The 17,533-nt window shown below is 47.1% G+C and overlaps 1 protein-coding gene across 2 annotated transcripts in view; it reads right to left on the bottom strand.

Annotated features, from left to right (window-relative positions):
- The window catches only part of KIAA0556 (KIAA0556 ortholog), a 22,295-nt gene extending 4,762 nt beyond the window's left edge, over positions 1–17,533 (bottom strand). Inside the window, exons 1-24 of one of the 2 annotated variants that reach the window (XM_032230467.1) lie at positions 17,256–17,531; positions 16,993–17,162; positions 16,235–16,329; positions 15,712–15,846; positions 14,679–14,925; positions 14,021–14,149; positions 12,965–13,128; positions 12,024–12,103; positions 11,137–11,239; positions 10,552–10,764; positions 9,633–9,773; positions 7,516–8,284; positions 6,583–7,320; positions 5,700–5,908; positions 5,356–5,434; positions 3,871–4,048; positions 3,347–3,512; positions 2,960–3,117; positions 2,778–2,842; positions 2,390–2,500; positions 1,904–2,043; positions 938–1,039; positions 640–800; positions 19–113 (exon numbers count right to left, since the gene is read on the bottom strand). In XM_032230467.1, the coding sequence (XP_032086358.1) occupies positions 19–113; positions 640–800; positions 938–1,039; positions 1,904–2,043; positions 2,390–2,500; positions 2,778–2,842; positions 2,960–3,117; positions 3,347–3,512; positions 3,871–4,048; positions 5,356–5,434; positions 5,700–5,908; positions 6,583–7,320; positions 7,516–8,284; positions 9,633–9,773; positions 10,552–10,764; positions 11,137–11,239; positions 12,024–12,103; positions 12,965–13,128; positions 14,021–14,149; positions 14,679–14,925; positions 15,712–15,846; positions 16,235–16,329; positions 16,993–17,162; positions 17,256–17,317 (4,510 nt within the window). In that variant the 5' untranslated portion in view covers positions 17,318–17,531. Of the gene's footprint in view, positions 1–18; positions 114–639; positions 801–937; positions 1,040–1,903; positions 2,044–2,389; positions 2,501–2,777; positions 2,874–2,959; positions 3,118–3,346; positions 3,513–3,870; positions 4,049–5,355; positions 5,435–5,699; positions 5,909–6,582; positions 7,321–7,515; positions 8,285–9,632; positions 9,774–10,551; positions 10,765–11,136; positions 11,240–12,023; positions 12,104–12,964; positions 13,129–14,020; positions 14,150–14,678; positions 14,926–15,711; positions 15,847–16,234; positions 16,330–16,992; positions 17,163–17,255 lie in introns of those variants that run through there. The other variant, XR_004256467.1, reaches the window with a different exon arrangement.

Here is a 17,533-nt window from a genome sequence, read left to right as displayed (position 1 = left end):
CAATGAGGGTGAACCAACCTGGATCAGCAGCTGCCCTTTGCTTCTTTCTGGAAGAGGAGGATATAAGCTGGCTCTCATTCGTCAGCCGCACATCCTGGTCCTCCATTTGGTTGCTGTTGAGCCAAAATGATGAAAAAAGTCAGTGGATTTCCTGAATGGTCAGAAGAAAGGTCATTTTCGGAGTGGAACCATCTGCAAACCGTACTTCCCTACTATTCCGTTCTCAAATAATGGTCCTGCCCTCCCTCCCCACTATGCTGATTTGATGGGGGCTGGGTAACGCTGTGGCTCTTCTCTTGTGCCCCCCCCCCCCCCCGGGGGCACCCACACCTCTGTCCTTAGGTCCTCAGTGGAAATCAGGAAAAGGGACATGGAGCTGAAAGATGAGATGGGTTTGGCACAGGAACATTCCTGAACCAAAGTGTTCTCTACCATGGAAACCTCTCGTACAGAAGCTCACATCAGATCATGCTTGTCAAATTGCTTACCTATTGTTTGCTTCTATGTAATTGTCAGATGAAACATATGTCAGGCAGAATGTCTTTTTATGTTACTGATGTTTATTATTACTCGGATTGGAAGTAAGCTGAAAACGATCACCTGTTCGCTAGAGAGAGAGTTAGAAATGTACCTACACACCTAGCCATGGTGCTCCTCTCCTGCCGGCAGATCTTCTCGTCCTCCGTGAAGAGGAAGGTGTGGTGGGGAATGACAGGCTCACAGGTGGGAAGAATGCCAGGGACCAGGTGGCTCACCAGATCGAGAATGCCATTGTACACCAGCAAATCATCCACAAGGAGCTGGGTCCCAAAAATGGAGTAAAAGGTTCGAGGGTCTCATCATCACACAGAAACGAAGTCGCCCTCTTCTCCCCCCCCCCCCCAATGAATGCTGAATTAGTGGTTCAAGGTGAGGTAGTTTCTAAACAGGCACTTACTCCAAATTCCTTGACTCCTCGCTGGGGAGTTTTTGCATAGTTCCATAGCTTGATCATGGAAATGGTAGTTGGCAAGTCAAAGATAATGTAAACTCGATTCACCTACCACCAGGAATGAAGCAGAGAAGAAATAATCTCAGTGAGGACTGTTTTAACTCCAGTCACAACTATTTTGCACATGTTTGAAACTAAATCTGATTAACAGATTAAAGTTGCTGGGCTGTGAACTGGATGTGGATCTATGTTTTTCCTCCTCCCCTGTTAATGAAAGAAAAAGGAAAATGAGGCTGCCCAGGATATCACTGGACTTCTTGCCCTTTAACACGTAAACAAGTGTGGGGGTGAGAGGAAACTCCTTCTTCACAAAGAAGAAGAAATACATACATACATAAGCAGCAAGACAATAACGTTTGGATAGTGAACATTGCAATACCTGGAAAGTATAGACTGGGGGGGGGGGAATGAAAAAAAACAAAGTATAAATACCCACAAATAGAAGTTTTAACAACTGTGACAAAAGAAAGCAATGATAGTATCAGTAATAATAATGGGTATCTTGGGTCCAATTCCAGAACATCTGGAGCACCACTGACAAAATCAATTGCAAAAGGCACGTGGAACAGCTGGCATCCTGAGCTGACACCTTTAACACTATCAAAACAATATCTGCCAATCTCAAATTCTTGGGAAGGATTCAATAGGTGGACAAAAATGCCAGCTGCGGTCTAAACAATTGGCTGCCTGTGCGACCCCCATCTCTTTTTCCCTTAAAGACCACCTGCTCCCCAGATCCCTAGAGGATATAGTACTTTTCCAAGCCCTGGAATGCTTCTTCCACAAAAGCCAGAGGAAGTGCCCAAATAAGGCCATTAGAGGCTCATCCATCAGCGATTGGGGCAGCTGTTCACCTGGCCTTTCGGACAGACGGATAGGCACCGCACGTGACAATGCAAAAGGGGAGCATACCAGCCCTGGCAGAATTGGTGCAAGCCACATGTGCCTTCCATCATTGCTGTGATTCACATTGTCAATGAGCTTGTCTGGTGTTCGAATATCTCCGCTGACTCCCTCCAGGACATTGACACTGTCTGGAAAAGCTGCAATGTCTGAAAAAGGGCATCCATCAAGGAGAGCACCTGGCCTGCACGGTCTCCCAGCCCCATTGCGATGCAAAGTCCCACAGCCTCTGAGGCATCTGCAGGAGCACACAAGGCCTGGGTCCCTGCTTGGCTCTCCTTCAATCTGAAGAGAAGCCTTTGAGGGCAGAGGAGGAAAAACTCCCCCTGCCCCATAAAAGCCTTACGGCAGGAGCAGCTGGCAAAGGCAGGAAGATCATGGTCCCCTCTTCCTGCAGGGGCCCTGCTCTGGCCAGCTTTCCCTGGCTTGGCTGTGAGTTACAGAGGAAGGGAGGCACCCCCCAAAATGGTTCTGTCTACATGGCAGAAAGGATACTGTTCTCATTTAAAAGAATCTTCTCCCCGTGTTCATTATACAGCTCCAGCCCGTTTAAACCAATGTAATATGGATCACCCCAACTCGTGAGTAGCTGGAACTGGAAGATGACTGATGGAGGTTATTGAGAAAATACGTCTTTGTTAAAATTCTTCCACCCGGCTTTCATTCCTTGGGTACCCGCAGCAGGTGGCAAAAAGCCAAAGAACAAAAGCCAGCCTTGTGGAATACAAAGGCCTCCGATGTCTGCAGTGAGGAGTCTGGCAAGGAGGGGCAGCTGGGAACCCCCTTTAGGAGGGCAGCCTGTAGAGAACCCCCCAGCCCCCAGCGTCATCCAGCCCAGAGGTACAACTGCCAAGGCCAAAGCCAGCTTCACAGAGAAGGATACATCCACACGGCATCAGTGGTGCTTCGTACTCCATGCTGCCTTGCTCCCTCTTCTTCACTTCACTCCTGTCCAGTGAGGATGGAGACTGTCACAGCACTGTGAGATGCCATCATTACTTGCCACAAAACTCATTTTGAAATGACCGTTGTCATCCAGTGGAACAATCCATTGCCCAGACTCACCGTTCACGTGCCAGAGCAACTGTGGGACCCACAAGGTAGTTGATGAAGAGGATCTCTTGAGCAAAGTCAAAGTGACAGTTGCCTGGTCCTTTGCGAATAAGGAAGCCCCCTGGAGGGGAGATGCAGCAGCCGTCCAACCATACGTGGACTATCTTTGCCTAGGGAAAAGCAGGAAACAGGAAATGGCCCTCACTGGGGAACTGGAGTCCCCTGCTATCAAGAGTATTGAAAGCGAACTCCCTCACCCACCACTTGACCACCCAGCATGCTACCCAAAGGTTGAGCAGAGGGAAGAGGTGGAATGGCACAGAAAACCTCCTGCCGGTGGATCCGGCTCCTGTCTTTCTCCGCCTGGGGTTTCCTGGAAGGTTCTGCATTGGGCCTTACCCCTCGATAGGTGTCCTCAGGAGATTTGTTGTAATTCCAGATGCGAAGCCCTGCAATATTTTCTACTTGGGTGAAATGGATGGTTACCAGGTGATCTTCTCCGGGGCAAAAGGGAATGAGCCACATGTGGTTATCTTCCATAGTGATGTTTTTTCCATCAATCAACCTAGGAGGAAGCACAGGAACCGGCTGGGGAGGGAATTTGGATACGAGCACATTTATTGCAGAAACATATACGCCATGCCACTTGCTTTGCAGTTAATAGCATTTCAACCTCTCCTCCGTTGTGATTACTTTTTAGCTGACTGCAAACCCCGGGAGCTGGGACTGTCTTTCCTGCCCAGAGGGGATGTACCACCCTTCCTGTGCCATGGTCAGGCACTCCACTAGTTTTCAATATCAAGATTCCTTGGAGCTGTAGATTTTATGGAGACCCATCATGCACAGTATTATCCTGAAATACTATCAGTAGCAGCCTATATCTGCCTTATTCATACGCTTCCCGTTTCATGAACGATGCTCACTTATCTAAGGTCCTTGAATCGTCCACATACTCCACAAGATCATTGAGATCCTGAGGAGAAGCAGAGAGTTGATCCACAGAGAATGGGAGTGCTTGGCCATCCTTTCCGACCACTTCAAGCCCTGTCAGTCCAAGGTAATGGGAATCGCCCCAAGAAGCAGTGAAATTCAGCAGCAGGCCTGAAAGGAGACAGATGTAGCACAGGATCAGCTTCTGAGTAGACATTAAACTTACTGCAAGAACGAACAGTAGCACAAAAGGGAACTAGACAGTTACTCCATTCCTCTCCAATGAAATGGATCCTAATTATAAAGAAATGGTCGCATTTGAATTCTATATTTTTAACTGTAAGCCAGCCAGAGTCTATGAGAGTGGGCAACTATAATAAATTTAAAACAATATTAATTATAAGAATGAGAAAGCAAAGATAGTACCAATAGTCTTAGGCACAGTGGGTGCAATCCCAAACCATTTGGAGCACCATGTGAATGCCATCGGCATTGATAAAATCACAATTGGTCAATTGCAACAGGCAACTCTACTTGAACAGCTTACATCCTGTGACAATACCTTTAACTCCATTGAACCACATCTGCCTATTCCAGGTCCTTGGAAGGAACCGGATAGACAAAAATGCCAAATCCAGTCTAAACATCTGGCTGACTGTGCAACCAACCATAATTATCAGGAGGAATCCAGTACCAGAGAAAAGCAGGGCTAAGCTACCTGAGGCATATATTTGGGTGCTATATTTTATGATTAAAAATCTCAGAATGGTTAGCAATTAACAAACACATTCAAAATAGGAAAATATACTTTCAGCCATGTAGCATTCATTCAGAGAAGGGCTAAATAAACAGGAGAGTCACTCAAAGGGCACCCCAATCTGCAATCGAAGGAGCAAAAGTCACAGGTTTCAGAGAGAATAGCTGATGCGCTGGGTGCTGATGTCATGCTAGGCCTTGGTGGTATGAAATTTGAGGCTCTACCATTTTTGGCACGCAACAGGACCTCCCCCCACCGCCCAAACCTTAACAATTGGCCCAGCCTCTCTCTGATAAAGCACACATTGTTCCTCTGCTCCACAAGCTGCATTGGCTGTCCACTCCAATTCAAGGTGCTTCTTCTGACCTTTAAAGCCATTCGTGGCATAGGGCTGAGTTACTTGAGGGACCGCCTCTTCCCAATGACTTCTGCCAGCCCTATCAAGTCTGGCAGAAGTGACCCACTCTGAGTCTCATCTGCTAAGGAATAATGTTTGGGGCGACCCAGGAGACGGAACCCACGCTGTGGAACATCTTCCCTCTGACGTGAGAGTATATATAGCTATTATAACCATTAGTCAATGATTCTCCTCCTGTTAAAACATTGAACTTTTCTTCCAAAGAGTCCCTGCACCTAGAAAACAGCAGCACATTGAGCGAAGAACCCGTCCACACAAGCGCCCTCCTTCAGAAGACAATGAAGAGGGGAAGAGGGGACGTACATTTTCCAGAGTAGACTCCAGGTTCTCTGCTTGTCACGACCTCGGAGAGGGAATCTGACCCTGCAATTTGCTCCTGACTCTAAAAAAGTTTGGATAACCAAGGGGCAAGTCAGAACAAAAATCAATTTCTTTTGACTGCAGTAGAAACATTCTGAGAAATATTGCAGAGTCCTTTAAAATTTAAGCAGTTGGAATAAAAGGCAAACATCTCAAGCAGTGAATTACACAAAAGTGTTTCAAATAAGCCCCGGAATGGGACATTTTCAAAGCCCTCTTAAATCACTGCAGTTGTGCCCCCATCTTAATTCCCAGAGAAAGCCCCCTTTCCCAGCTGGGAATCTCACTGGCTTGTCTTCTGTCCTGGAACCCGCCTGAGTGAAGGGCCTCTCATCCCCTTCTCCATCCGCTGTTGTCGGCCTCTTCAGCTCCTCCTCGTAGCCCAAGCTGCCCCTGCTTTCAATTTCCTCCTCGCAGGACTCATCATAACAGTAAATGGCCTCAAGAATGTCTTCATCGGTTGTGAACAGGATGGTGTCTCCAAATTGCTCTGGACCTGAAACATGGTTAACTTTATGGTGACAATATCCACTAGATTAACCACTCCTCCTGCTCCTCTGCCTTCTTGGAAGTAAATATAAAGACTCATGCAAGGAAGGAACGAATATCCACAAATTAAAATAAAAAAAATCTTAAATCTGTATTAAGATTTAGCCTTGATCCAGCTAATGGAAGTCAGAAGCCTATGTCTGCAATAAAGAACAAACGGCTATAAGGAAAAAGTCAGGATGTCTCCACCCGGTTAGAGTCCCAAATGAACTTGCCTTCTGCAGAGGCCCTGTAGGGTGTCTAGGACTAGTATATGCTTTGGTGGGATTTTACTAGCTTGTTACAACTTCATTCACTTTGACTTCTACCTGGCCCTGTCTGATTGCCCTGGCGTCCTGTATGAGTGGGCACAACCACAGAGCATCCAAGGTTCTTCCACCAGGCAACCTTGGATACAAAAGCTGAGCACTGGAATACCAGTCAAACTAAACCAGAATGGATGAGTAAAGTTGTTCCCCCAGCTTACTATTGGCTTCAATGAAAAGTCTACTTCTCTTGTACAATCAGCAGAGGAAAGAAGAAAGCCTAGCTAGTTGGGTGACCAGGGCCAAGATCTACCCCTCCAATGCCCCTCCCGCTTTGAAAACCCAAGTTTAAAATCAGAGGCAGTCTGCCTCCTACCTCCAGCTAGTGTCCCTGAAGCCTTGGCAATTTCTCCTTGGAAAATGCAGCGTTCATCCAGGAGAATGGAGAGGTCCTTCACCCCCCGAAAGGAATGGATGCGAGACTTGTTGTAATTCCAGATGCGAATCATGGCTACCTCGCATGGCTTTGCAAAGTCCAGGTAAACACAGTGAGACTTTCCTGGAGTGAAGGGAGCCAGCCAGAGGTGCATGTCATCCTGTGTCCTGTTCACTCCATCCAGGAGATTAGTTACAATCCTGGGGTCTTTGCCATATGCAGGCAAGATGTTGATATCAGGTGGGCTGGCTGTGATTTTTACTATCTGGATGGGCTCACCTTTTGAGCTAAACAGCTCAAGTCCATTCAGACCAACATAGTGTCTGTCTCCCCAGGTTGACCTGATGTCAATGTTTAAGTGCTGACCGTGTGGTAAGACGGGGATTTTAAATTCGCTCTCGTCTTCCAGGTCTATGCAGCTGTCAGCCTTCTTCTGCACCGGCAGCCCCCGTGTCTGGTCCTTTATCCTGAACTTCTGATCTTCTTGCCGGCTAATTTTCTGCTGATGGAGAAACTCATCAAAAATGTCACCTTGGAAATCCATATTGGAGATTCGACCACGATGTGAATGATTGAATTTCAATAACGAATTCCAAGATTCCTGCAGCATGTGCTCCTGCAAGGTGCCCCACTTGGCTCTCGAGGGCCTCGTGCTGCCCTTGGCCGGGAAGGGCTCCTCTGAAAGGGAAAAATTAGTGTCAGATGATGAAGGGGAGGCATCTTCTAAACAAAATATGCAAATAAAACAAGAGCAGCAAGCAGCCTGTAACGCTCAGGAAGAGCACGGGAAGGTCAGATTCTGCTCAAAATGTGGGTAAGCAGACAATCCCTAGAAGGTCAGAGAGAATTTGACTAGTGGGCATCAGCTCTTACCTTGGTCAAGGGCAGCTTTCTCTCTATAGAAGGGGTGGCTGAATTCTTCCTTCTCTCTAAGATCTTGATCAGGGGGAAGCAGCTCACCCGGACCACTGTATTTACAAAGAAGTGGTTTCAAGAAATCCAGGTCAGGGATGGACTCCTGACTCTCCTCTGAGGGTCTCTCGCCTGCCTCTGGGGCCTCGCTGCTGGGTTGATGTTCCTCAGTTGGAGAGAGACGGAGACCCCCATCAGGTGTTCTTAGACAGTCTCTCTTGATGCTCTCTGAAGGCAGCTGGACTTGTAATCCCAAAGGAGGCAGTTTCTGCTTTCCACAGCTAACCTGCATCTCCCCCTTTGTCTCGGGAGGGGTCAGAATACCAGGGGAGCTCAAACTGTCTGGCTGAGAATGTTCCTCTGTTTCCTCACTTAGGGAACTGTCATCCCCAGGGAAGACACACCTTGCAGCCTCCAGTGAGACGAGGCTGCTGATGTTTGGGCTGGGTTGGAGATCAGAATCACAGGCTCTCTCTTTCTCCTCAAGGCAGTTTTCTTTTACGGAAGGCTTCCAATCGAACAGCAGCAGCTTGTCAAGCTCCTCTCTTGGGTCTGCAGAAGTCCAGTTCTTGTCTATCTTTCCCTTTGGAGGAAGGTTGGTTGGGAGATCAATGGAAGTGCAGCCATTGCCATCAGCATCATGAGCCAAGCAGCCCTTCTGCAGTTCCCCAGCAAAGATCAGACACCCATCAACATATACAATAATATTCCTTGCTCCAATGTTCAGATCCTAGTGAGATAAAGAAAGATGTTCTGATGGGCAAGCAAAAGCCAACTTCCAGATTCTAATGTACGTGTTTCTAATTGGGAGAAAACTGAAGAGGCCCCTGCTGAGATCTGAAGAATTAAATAGACAATGTGCAGAGGAAATGGGTTGAGAAATGGCTAGAAGTCTTCCTTCATCTGGCTTTGAGTTTGGGATGGGTCCTGGAAGACTAGGCAACAGGGTTAAGTCTCATTTACAACCTTCCTGTTTCCCATGTCCTCGCCACCCAAAGCTGCTCCTCCAAGTTCTTTGCTCAGAAAAGGAGGAGGAGGGCAGAAGAAAGTGAAAGGGTGAACCCATCCACCTTTGGCTCTGGCCCGGCTGGCACAAATAACTCTGAGCAGGAACAAGGTGGTTTGTTTTGGGGGTTGCACTGTAAGAATTCGCCTCAACCTGACCAGCCTTTTCTCCTAATAAGGCAGATCGGGGAATCCACTTTGGGTTGAACATAGTTTAGAATGGCACCCTAAACTGTGCTTGATGACAAGGTGGCTGGATTTTCCCTACAAAGCATTTCATTCTGGGACGACTTCCCTCCCCTTTTCAGTCTTCCATTGGCCTTCCCTAAGCTTCTGGAGAACAGCCCCCCCCCCCTCACTGCCCAAGAGATCTCTCCGAAGTTAGGCTCTCTTCTCAACACATCGGGAGAGGTCAGTCCAAAGACGCAAGACTGAGCTCAAGAAGTCAGATGGGGTGCTTCTGATTCAAATGCCATTTGAAAACCTTGGAAAACTACATGACAATCCCACGAGCAGATTGAATTAGAAGAGGTACCAACACCTCTTGCTAAGTGCGCAGCTGAGAACAAGTCGTAAAGGATCAGGATTTGCTTCTCTCTAATCCATCTCGTTAAATCCTCTTTGCCATGTGTGGACTAGCTGGAACCAAAGCAAACAAAGCAGCTCTCTCTGCAGAAGACATTAGACTCGGGGCAGCAGGACTTGGATTTTGTTCCCTCCACGAATAAGCACAGCGTGTCACTAGTGCCACTCTTGGGCCACCTGGAGTTCCCAAACGGAAGGGGAAGAAGCCTTCTAAAAGAGCTCAGTGGCCTCAGGAGGCAGGCTGGCATGAAGAAGGGCAGCACCTTCATACAAAAACTTTCCATGGCCAAACATTTCCAGCAGCAACGTAACATTTCAACCTTGTTTTAAAAATAGAATAATTTCAACATAATGTTAGAATTAACCCAAATAAAAGTGACCTCAATCGTGGCCCCTTTGCCCCCCTCCCTTCTTCTTCCCTTGTTCTAGAACACAGGTTAGTATGAAAAAGCGAAGCTCTGACCCCTGAGACTAGAGCAGTCACTTACACTACCAACTGTCGAGTTGTAGTTCCAGATCCTGATCCTGGAGAGGCCAAAGTCTCCGGAGAGGCTGGGGTTTCGGACAACGAAGTACAGCTGCACTGGAGGCTGGAAGAGGCATGACCAGGGGAGAAGCTCTCGGGGGACCTACAAGACAAGGAAGCTGATGGTTGGCCTGTCACCCCGCAACGAAGCACAGCACTGGCTCTGGGACCCCTGAAAGAAGCCAGCGAGAGGAAAAGCTGTGTGCTCCTTCTGGCTTGCTCTGTCTCTGCTTGAAAGTGGGAGGCCAGTTCCAAGGCTGACCTGCTCAGCCTAATCCGCTTTAGTGCTAGTAAGAATGCCAAGGGGCTACCAGTGAGGATTAGCGTTTCTGATCACCTCCCTTTTCCCAGGACGGAATCCATTCGCCTAAAAAAAAGGTCATAGTCTCACCACAGTAAAACATGCCCATTCAAAATTTCATTATACCTTTTATCATACAACTACTACTCTTTAAGTGGAAGATATGTTGTTTCTGTCTCTATTTACTGCAGTTCTTATGCTTGTTATTAAAACCGACTGCTGAGCTCACAGCCTCTGTGCAATCCACAGGCCCTGGAACTTGACTGAGGTAAGTGGAGTAGGTTTGGTTCTTTGCAACAGGTAGCAAAGCTTTAGTTCCGAAGTAACCATGCCCATCACATCATAGCCGCTACCTGAGCAGAATAAGCAGAAACTGACCTCCCACCAAGGGGTGGAAAGCTTTGCAAGAACCCAGGAATACTTTTGTACAGCTTCAACCTGGACGGCAGCTGTTTTAGAAATAAACAACCCCTGGGGCAGATTCACTTGGTTGAGATGGACGGCCATAGAAAATAAATAATTAAACCTGTGTGGAAAATTATGTCTGCTGTTCCTTAAAAATCAACCATGGGAGGCTTACATTTGTGCTTCGGTTAACTAAGCAGCTCAGCTCTCCAGGTGGATCCGCATGTCGGATGTCCACATCGTGAGGTGACACAAACATTCTCTCAAAATTCAAATCAAAGAACTCCACTTCTGTGAGACCCACACGGGACACGTCTCCCCAGTTGGACAGGATCTCTATAGTAATATAGATGGCATCCCGGATCTCCTTTTCCAATCCCACGTGGTCCTGAAAAGAAAAATTCAGGCCATCACTGAAGACCCTGATCTCAAACTGACCTGAACATGACATTCACGACAGTGCCAAAGAGACCTGGAGGGACCCAGATGGATCCTGTCTGGCTTCCTGTAAGGGATGGGCCCATGGCTCAAGCAAGCCTTCCCCTTCAGGCTAACACCAGATATGAAGCGTAAGTATTTCAACCCCAGATTTCTGCTCTCATAGTCTACACAATGGGTTGGAATGCCCTTTTTTCAGAAGAAAACTGTCTGGAGTTCACATTCTCTTCAGGATCATCCAACCCATTCTGATTGTTGCTAAGTAACACAACCGGGATGAAGATGAGGAAACTGCCGTTCAAAAATTTGACTTGCTTCCTACCAGAACAGGAAGCTGTTGCTGTCCAAAGCCCAAAGCTGGAGGGCCACAGCAGACGGACGGAGTCTCAGTCATTTGCAGAGCTTTGAAAAGTTTCTTCTGTTGCCTAAACATTGAAGAGATCACAGGCAAACAAGCAGCGAAGTCAGGGCTTTCTTCTTCGGACCCAGAAGGGCCACTGATTTCAACTCATTCAGACGCTCAGAAGCTCTCAAGACAAGGAGGTGGAGGGTGGAGGGTGAGGATGAGATAGCAGTGCTGACAGTTGTGAACAATCCAGCCCTGCTTTTCTTGTTAAATGCCACACAGGGACCATCAGCCACTTGAGAAAATGTCCCCATTAGCTTTTCTTTTGACAAAGAATACTGGGGCAAGTCAGAGGTGGGTTGCTGCTGGTTGGGCCGAACTGATAGTAGCTGTGGTGGGAGGCTCCCCCCCCCTCCCCCGGACGCTTCTGCACATGTGGAGAAGCGTCATGCGCGCCCCAGAAACGGTAGTGAAAAAATCAGCAACCCACCTCTGGTGCAAGTTTGCAAAATATGGAATGTTATAAACCAAGTGTCAACTTCCGTGTTGACATTCCACGCACCAGAAAGCTGAGATGCTGTTCCTTGTATTGCTCAGAGCACAAAGTTTACACTTCAGCATGACAATATTGACATTGTCTCAAATTTTTCTAAAGCTCAGTTTCCGAATCACCTTTTGCTATCTCCCACTCCAGCCTCCGCAGACACCCTTTGCAGATGAAGGTACTTGCCTTCCGGATGCCCTACTAATCAGAGGCAGTGGAGAGCAGGACTAGCAAAGGAGTCCATTAGACATCTCCACGCTGAGATAAAAATATATCATTCTGCACCTGGGAAAGGACCCAAAGGATTCAAAACTGCCACCTGTTTTCCAGAAGTCCAGTCTGTTCCAGAGCTGTGGAGACAACTGCATCCACTGTTGCAGAACCAGAAGCCAGCACTGACTGTACAGAAGAGAAATAAGGACAAATTCACAAGAGAGCTTCAGTTTCCAGACAATGGAGCTGGGGACTGCTCTGAATTGGGAGGTCAGGTTACGTGCGGAACTCCCATGCCCTATTCAAGCAGTCAACATGCCTCACCAAGGACTCTTGGCAGAGAATATTCTACCAGTCTTTCCTTTCACCGACCACAATCAGCAGCTAGATGATTATGGACAGCGATTCTACAAATATCAGCAAGGTCAATTTTTAGTAAGATTCTGCCATGGCCACACAAAAATCAATTGCTTGTACACACAGGAGTTTCCTTGTCAGGTATGGAAAAGATTCACAATTCAGCCTTATCTCCAGGCAAACATGAGGGGCTTCTCTTCTTTGAAAGTTACTAAACTACTGCCTTCCTGTCACTAAAAGCTTCTAAAAAATGTGAGTGAAGTAAAACCGTTATAAGTAAGCAAGTAAGTGAATGGGTATTCTCTCATCACAGGCAGATTTATCTGATTTCAATCCTTACTGATCTGGTATCCACTGGTCCAAACGTTAAATAATAAGACTACAAAAAGAAGACAGGAGAATTCTTAAGAAAACTAGCCTCTATTTCATCGTCTGAAAAAAGAAAAGAAAAATTATAGGAAGCCAAGGAAAAGAAAACCTTTCTTTAACATTGGGCAGTGCACATGGCCCATTTCAAGGCAAATGATTCCGAAGCAACATTTTGGAAGAGCATCCTGATCCTGTCAAATCCCTCTGTGCAGTGGCCGAATTGTCCACTTCCATGGCAGAGGCCAGATAGGGCAGGGAAGTCTATGCTCAGCCGTCTGCTGTGGCTATCTTGGAGGAAGACCGGTCCCCCGTGCCACTGACCTCTGCAGAAGCCTCCAGCTGCCTACAGAGCAGCTCCTTTTGTAGCGTCTCGTTTTCTGCTTGCATAGCTTTGAGGACCACGGAAGCAGCGTGTGCTGGATCCTTCTTCTCGGACACGTTTCTCCGAACAGCTGAGAGTGGTCTTTCTGATCGGCTTATTGGTCCTGACAATCAAAAGAAGCAAAAAGAAGCCAGAGGGAAGAAAGTTGGGCCTCCTATATTCCCATGCTAAGATTCTCGAGTCATAGGAGTGGAAACTCCTAGACAGCATAGAGACTAACAAGAGCAAAACCTAGTGGCAGCCCAAACAGATGTCAGAGATGCAGATGGAGTCTTCTGGGAAGGAGTTGGTACCTGGTTCCAGCCACTTGGGGGGCCCAATTGAAAAGGTGTGGCAACTGAAGACCATGCGACGCCTCCTGTGTTAGTCCCACAGAATGGGATAAGCAAGACCTGATGATGCTGGGCAGCAATATTTCAAGAGCAGCAACAGAATGTAGTGAACAATTGTAGAAAGGTTGAATGTGGGAACAGCTTTACCAAAGGAGTATTTAAGGTGGTGGGAAAAACAGAATGAATAAGAAACATTTCAGTGATTTTGATGCTGAACTATGTTTATGCACCAAGAAAAATAAGGAGAGTGACAGGCAAAGGAAAAGAAGAAATAGTAAAAGTCAAATGCTGATTAACAGAAAGAAAATTACGTAAAGTGGCACATTTAGCTGGCCAAAGGCAGATTCTCAAACTAATGTTCCTAAATGCAGCTGCCACCCTAAGCCCTGGCATTGACATCTAAGAAAACCTGCCATCCCAATCCAGTGAATCACACTGGGCACAATCCTCTCCTTGTCTCCAGGAGAGTGTTCTGCCTAACCAAGGAGGTCTCCCAGGGTGACCAGCATCAGGAAACCAATATGAATGTCAACACCCAGAATTATTCCAAGCATGGGCTTGTTGAGAGAAATGACAGGCACATGTCTGCTGCCTTTCACCACTGCAGCTTCTGTATGCCTGTCAAACTCTTAAGGGGGCCACTTAGAAACAATCTTCTCTTACTAGAGGTGGTTCCTTCCTGTTCTTCCAGGCACCGACGACCTGCAGCTGCCGGACTCATGGGCTTGATGGGCAGGTAGGTTTCAGCAGTGCCCTTCCTTTTTGCAGAGAGACTTTGCTCCTTCTTAATGCCTGCAGGAAGAGCAGATACCAAAAGCAGGAACTTATTCTGAAGGCAGTCGGCATCCAGCACAGTCCTATTAGGCCATATTTTAGACTGGGGACTGTCTTTAAATGCAACTGAGCAAAAGGAAAGGAAACCACCATCTCAATAATTGATTCAAAGACCACCTCTGCCCTTGTTTACTGGGCACATAAAGGGCCCTTTCTTTTGAGGATTGCTTCAGAGCCAAGCCAGCCAATGCACTCTTTGATTCTGAAGATAAAAAACAATCAGCACAGTACTGGATTTATCCAGGAAATTTTTAAAATACTATTTAGTGAAGATTTAATAACAATGGCAAAAGACAATATACACTAAGCGCTCTCTCTCTCTTTTTCTCTCTCAAAAAAAAGGAAGCATAAACAAGGGAGAAAAAAGTGTAAAGGAAAAAAGATCAAATGAGAAAAGGAAAAAAATATATTTAAAGAAGTGACTTCTAATCTTCATCACAAAGAGGTCAAAGTTAGTAATTCTCCACCCTGCTACAAGTGGACCTACCTGGGCAGGTTGGCTTGAACTCCAACACAAGAGGTTCAGCGGCCGAAGCAGAGTCTGAGCCAGGCAGAGGGGAGAGAGCTGCTGCTTTGGCAAGGAGCAGCTCAGCGGCCCCTCCCAGATGTTCAGCGGGTTCTTTCATCTCGGAAACTTCAGTGGGAACCTCCTCCTCAATGGAGTCAGAATCCTCGGAACATTCCCCTTTCACCTTGTTTCGGCTCCTGGCAAACTCCAAGCTTTGCCTGAGTTCCTGGCACAAAGAGAAGGATCTCAAACATTGCATAATGGCTTGGCAGATTTCAGCTCCAACATCTTCAGATATTACTGAAGAAAAACTTGGGAGGGCCACTGTCAATCAGAGCAGATGTAGACAACTCAAAATTTTGTCATAACTTCTTTAAACAGGATTTCTTCTGCTCTGAAGAAAACATCTGATTTAAAGTAAATTCTGAATTAAAATATAAATGAATGAAATTTGCATTCATAGTTACTTCAAACTTAATTATCACCTATTACCAAATGAACTGAGAAAAAAGCACACAGATATCAAATAGTTTGGTTGCAATCTCATGTATAAAAAATAAAATAAAAGGAGAAATGATACAAAATCTGTGTAATGAGGACAGTTGGAAAGAGGTTGCTTTCTTATTTTGAAATATCAGAACCCCAAAACTTCTCATGCCCTTACCGAACCATAGCTAAGATACAGAAGATGTGACAATGGCTGCCAACTAGAACAGGACAAGGAGGTTGCTAAAGGTTGTTCTCCATGATGGCTAGTTAAACCCACCCAGATGAGAATCTGAATGTCAACTGTTGGGCTGGAGAGCTTGAAAAAATATGACTTTGATCTGATCTGCAAGATTCCCTTGATATCCTTCTGCTCTCTCTTTCTGGCATGGCTTTGAAAGCAACGAGAAGCAAGGCTATTTTGCCCAAGGTTACTTTCTAAGGGGAAGGAAAGAGTGCTTCCAACTGCCCATGCTGGTGATTCACCTTTAATAAATAGCCGATCTGATCCAACAGATCTATTTACCTGGAAAGTATCATTCTCTTCACAGTCAGTTGTCTGCAGATCTAAACTTTCCTCAGATTCAAAATCCTCAGAATACTCACAAGGGGGAGCAATGCAGAGTCTAGATCCAGTTTCTGTCCTGATCTGCACAGCTTTCTGAAAGATTGAGAAAAATCAGTACACAGCACACAATATTACACTATTACAGCCTCGAGAAATGTTGCTTTTAGAACTGTAGTCATCACAAAACTCAGGAACCGTTGTAATCAGACTTGATCCAGACTGGCTCCACAACTCTGTCCTTGTTTTTGTTTTGGGATCACCTTTACGTCTTCCAACAGATATTAGTTCTCAGTGTTTCTCTCTTAAGTCTTTGTCTATGATTGGACCTCTAACCTTAAGGGTCTTACAATTGCCCTGTTAACAAATTGAAGAATGCTGCACACCTGACACATCACTTCGTTTATTTATACTTGTTGCATGCTGCTATAATCCAAAAAGATGCCAGGATGGGGGCTCTGGTGCTGCCTCCTCTTTTTCATACCTGAAGCCATTCCCGACGTTGGATTTTACTAGGTGCACTTTGGGTGCTCCTCTCTCGCTGCTCTCCTTGTTTTAACAGGTCTTTGGTACTCACAGCTGAAAGGAAATGGGAAACAGAATGAGAGGAAGGGTCAAAGTCCAGACACCCTGCATAACATGGAGGGATTTAGCTTATTTATTAGCATGATTTCTATGCTGCCCCAATTAGAGAGACTGGTCAATAAACCATTTTCGGGATGCCAGGATTGCTACTAATCCTTTCAACTTCAGCATAGACCTTTGGGAGTGTATGGCGCATATGGTGCACTACGTTATACAGTATATGTATAGTAGCTCAATGACAGCAATTATTCTGCTGCTGCTTCCTCCTCCTAAGCCTTATTCCAGGCAGGGGAGCTGTCTGTGAAAGCGGTCACAGAGGAAAAAGGCCTGACAGAATATGTCAACTTTCACAATTCACACAGCTGGTTATCACTACCAGGAACCTCATGACTGAAAATAGAAACTGTTGAGGAAAAGGATTTACTGGAAGGGAAGGAAAAGTTCACCCAAACTGACCAGTTCGTGGCTTATTTCGGGCCTTCCATAAATAACTGAAGGCGTCTGCTCTCTGAGCTGAAGAAAACGTTTTCTCAGACTGGTTGCTATGAGCCAAATTCGTTATTTACTGTATAAAACTGCTTTTTATGTTCGAAAAATCCCAGAGGCGACGCTGATCTGAGTTTCTCCCCTTCGGTGGAGCCTCCGGGTGGAACTCACGGTTCGCTCTGGGGGTTCGCGCGCCGCCGCTCCCGAGAAGGGCCGGAGGGCTGACTTTGCGGCCGCGGCTCGCCTCCGAGTTGGCGCCGTTCACGTACAAAGTGAAGCCCTGCTCTAGCTGCTTCAGCCGGAGCTGCAGCGGGTCCTTCCTCTCCAGGGCCTTCAGGATCCTGGAACCGAAAAGACGGGCGGTTCCTGGCGACGGCCGGCGGGCGGACGCCCCAGCCCAGGCCCTCCCGCAGGCAGGCAGGCAGGCGGCCCACCTGTTTCTCTGCTGCAGCAGCACCAAGTGCTCGTCGTGCTTCTCGTCGAAGTCGGTCACCATGGCCTCGGGTTCCCCGCGCCTGGAAGGCAAAGCCTGAGCAGCGCCTTCCCTCGGGGCCTGATCCTCGCGGCCCTCCGGCGACGCAGACGGCGGGCGGCCGGGTCTCCGCGAGAACCGCTGCCGCTCCCTCCCGTCCCCAACCGGGCCGCCGGGCCCAGCCAGGCGCGGCGAAGCTGCCTCAGCGCCAGGCCCGCCGCCGCCTGTTGGGACGTTGCC

Source organism: Thamnophis elegans, chromosome 14, assembly GCF_009769535.1.
Source record: "Thamnophis elegans isolate rThaEle1 chromosome 14, rThaEle1.pri, whole genome shotgun sequence".
Taxonomy (NCBI): domain Eukaryota; kingdom Metazoa; phylum Chordata; class Lepidosauria; order Squamata; family Colubridae; genus Thamnophis; species Thamnophis elegans.
The sequence above is the reverse complement of the archived record's forward strand: the minus strand, read 5'-3'. Positions and strand labels throughout refer to the sequence as shown.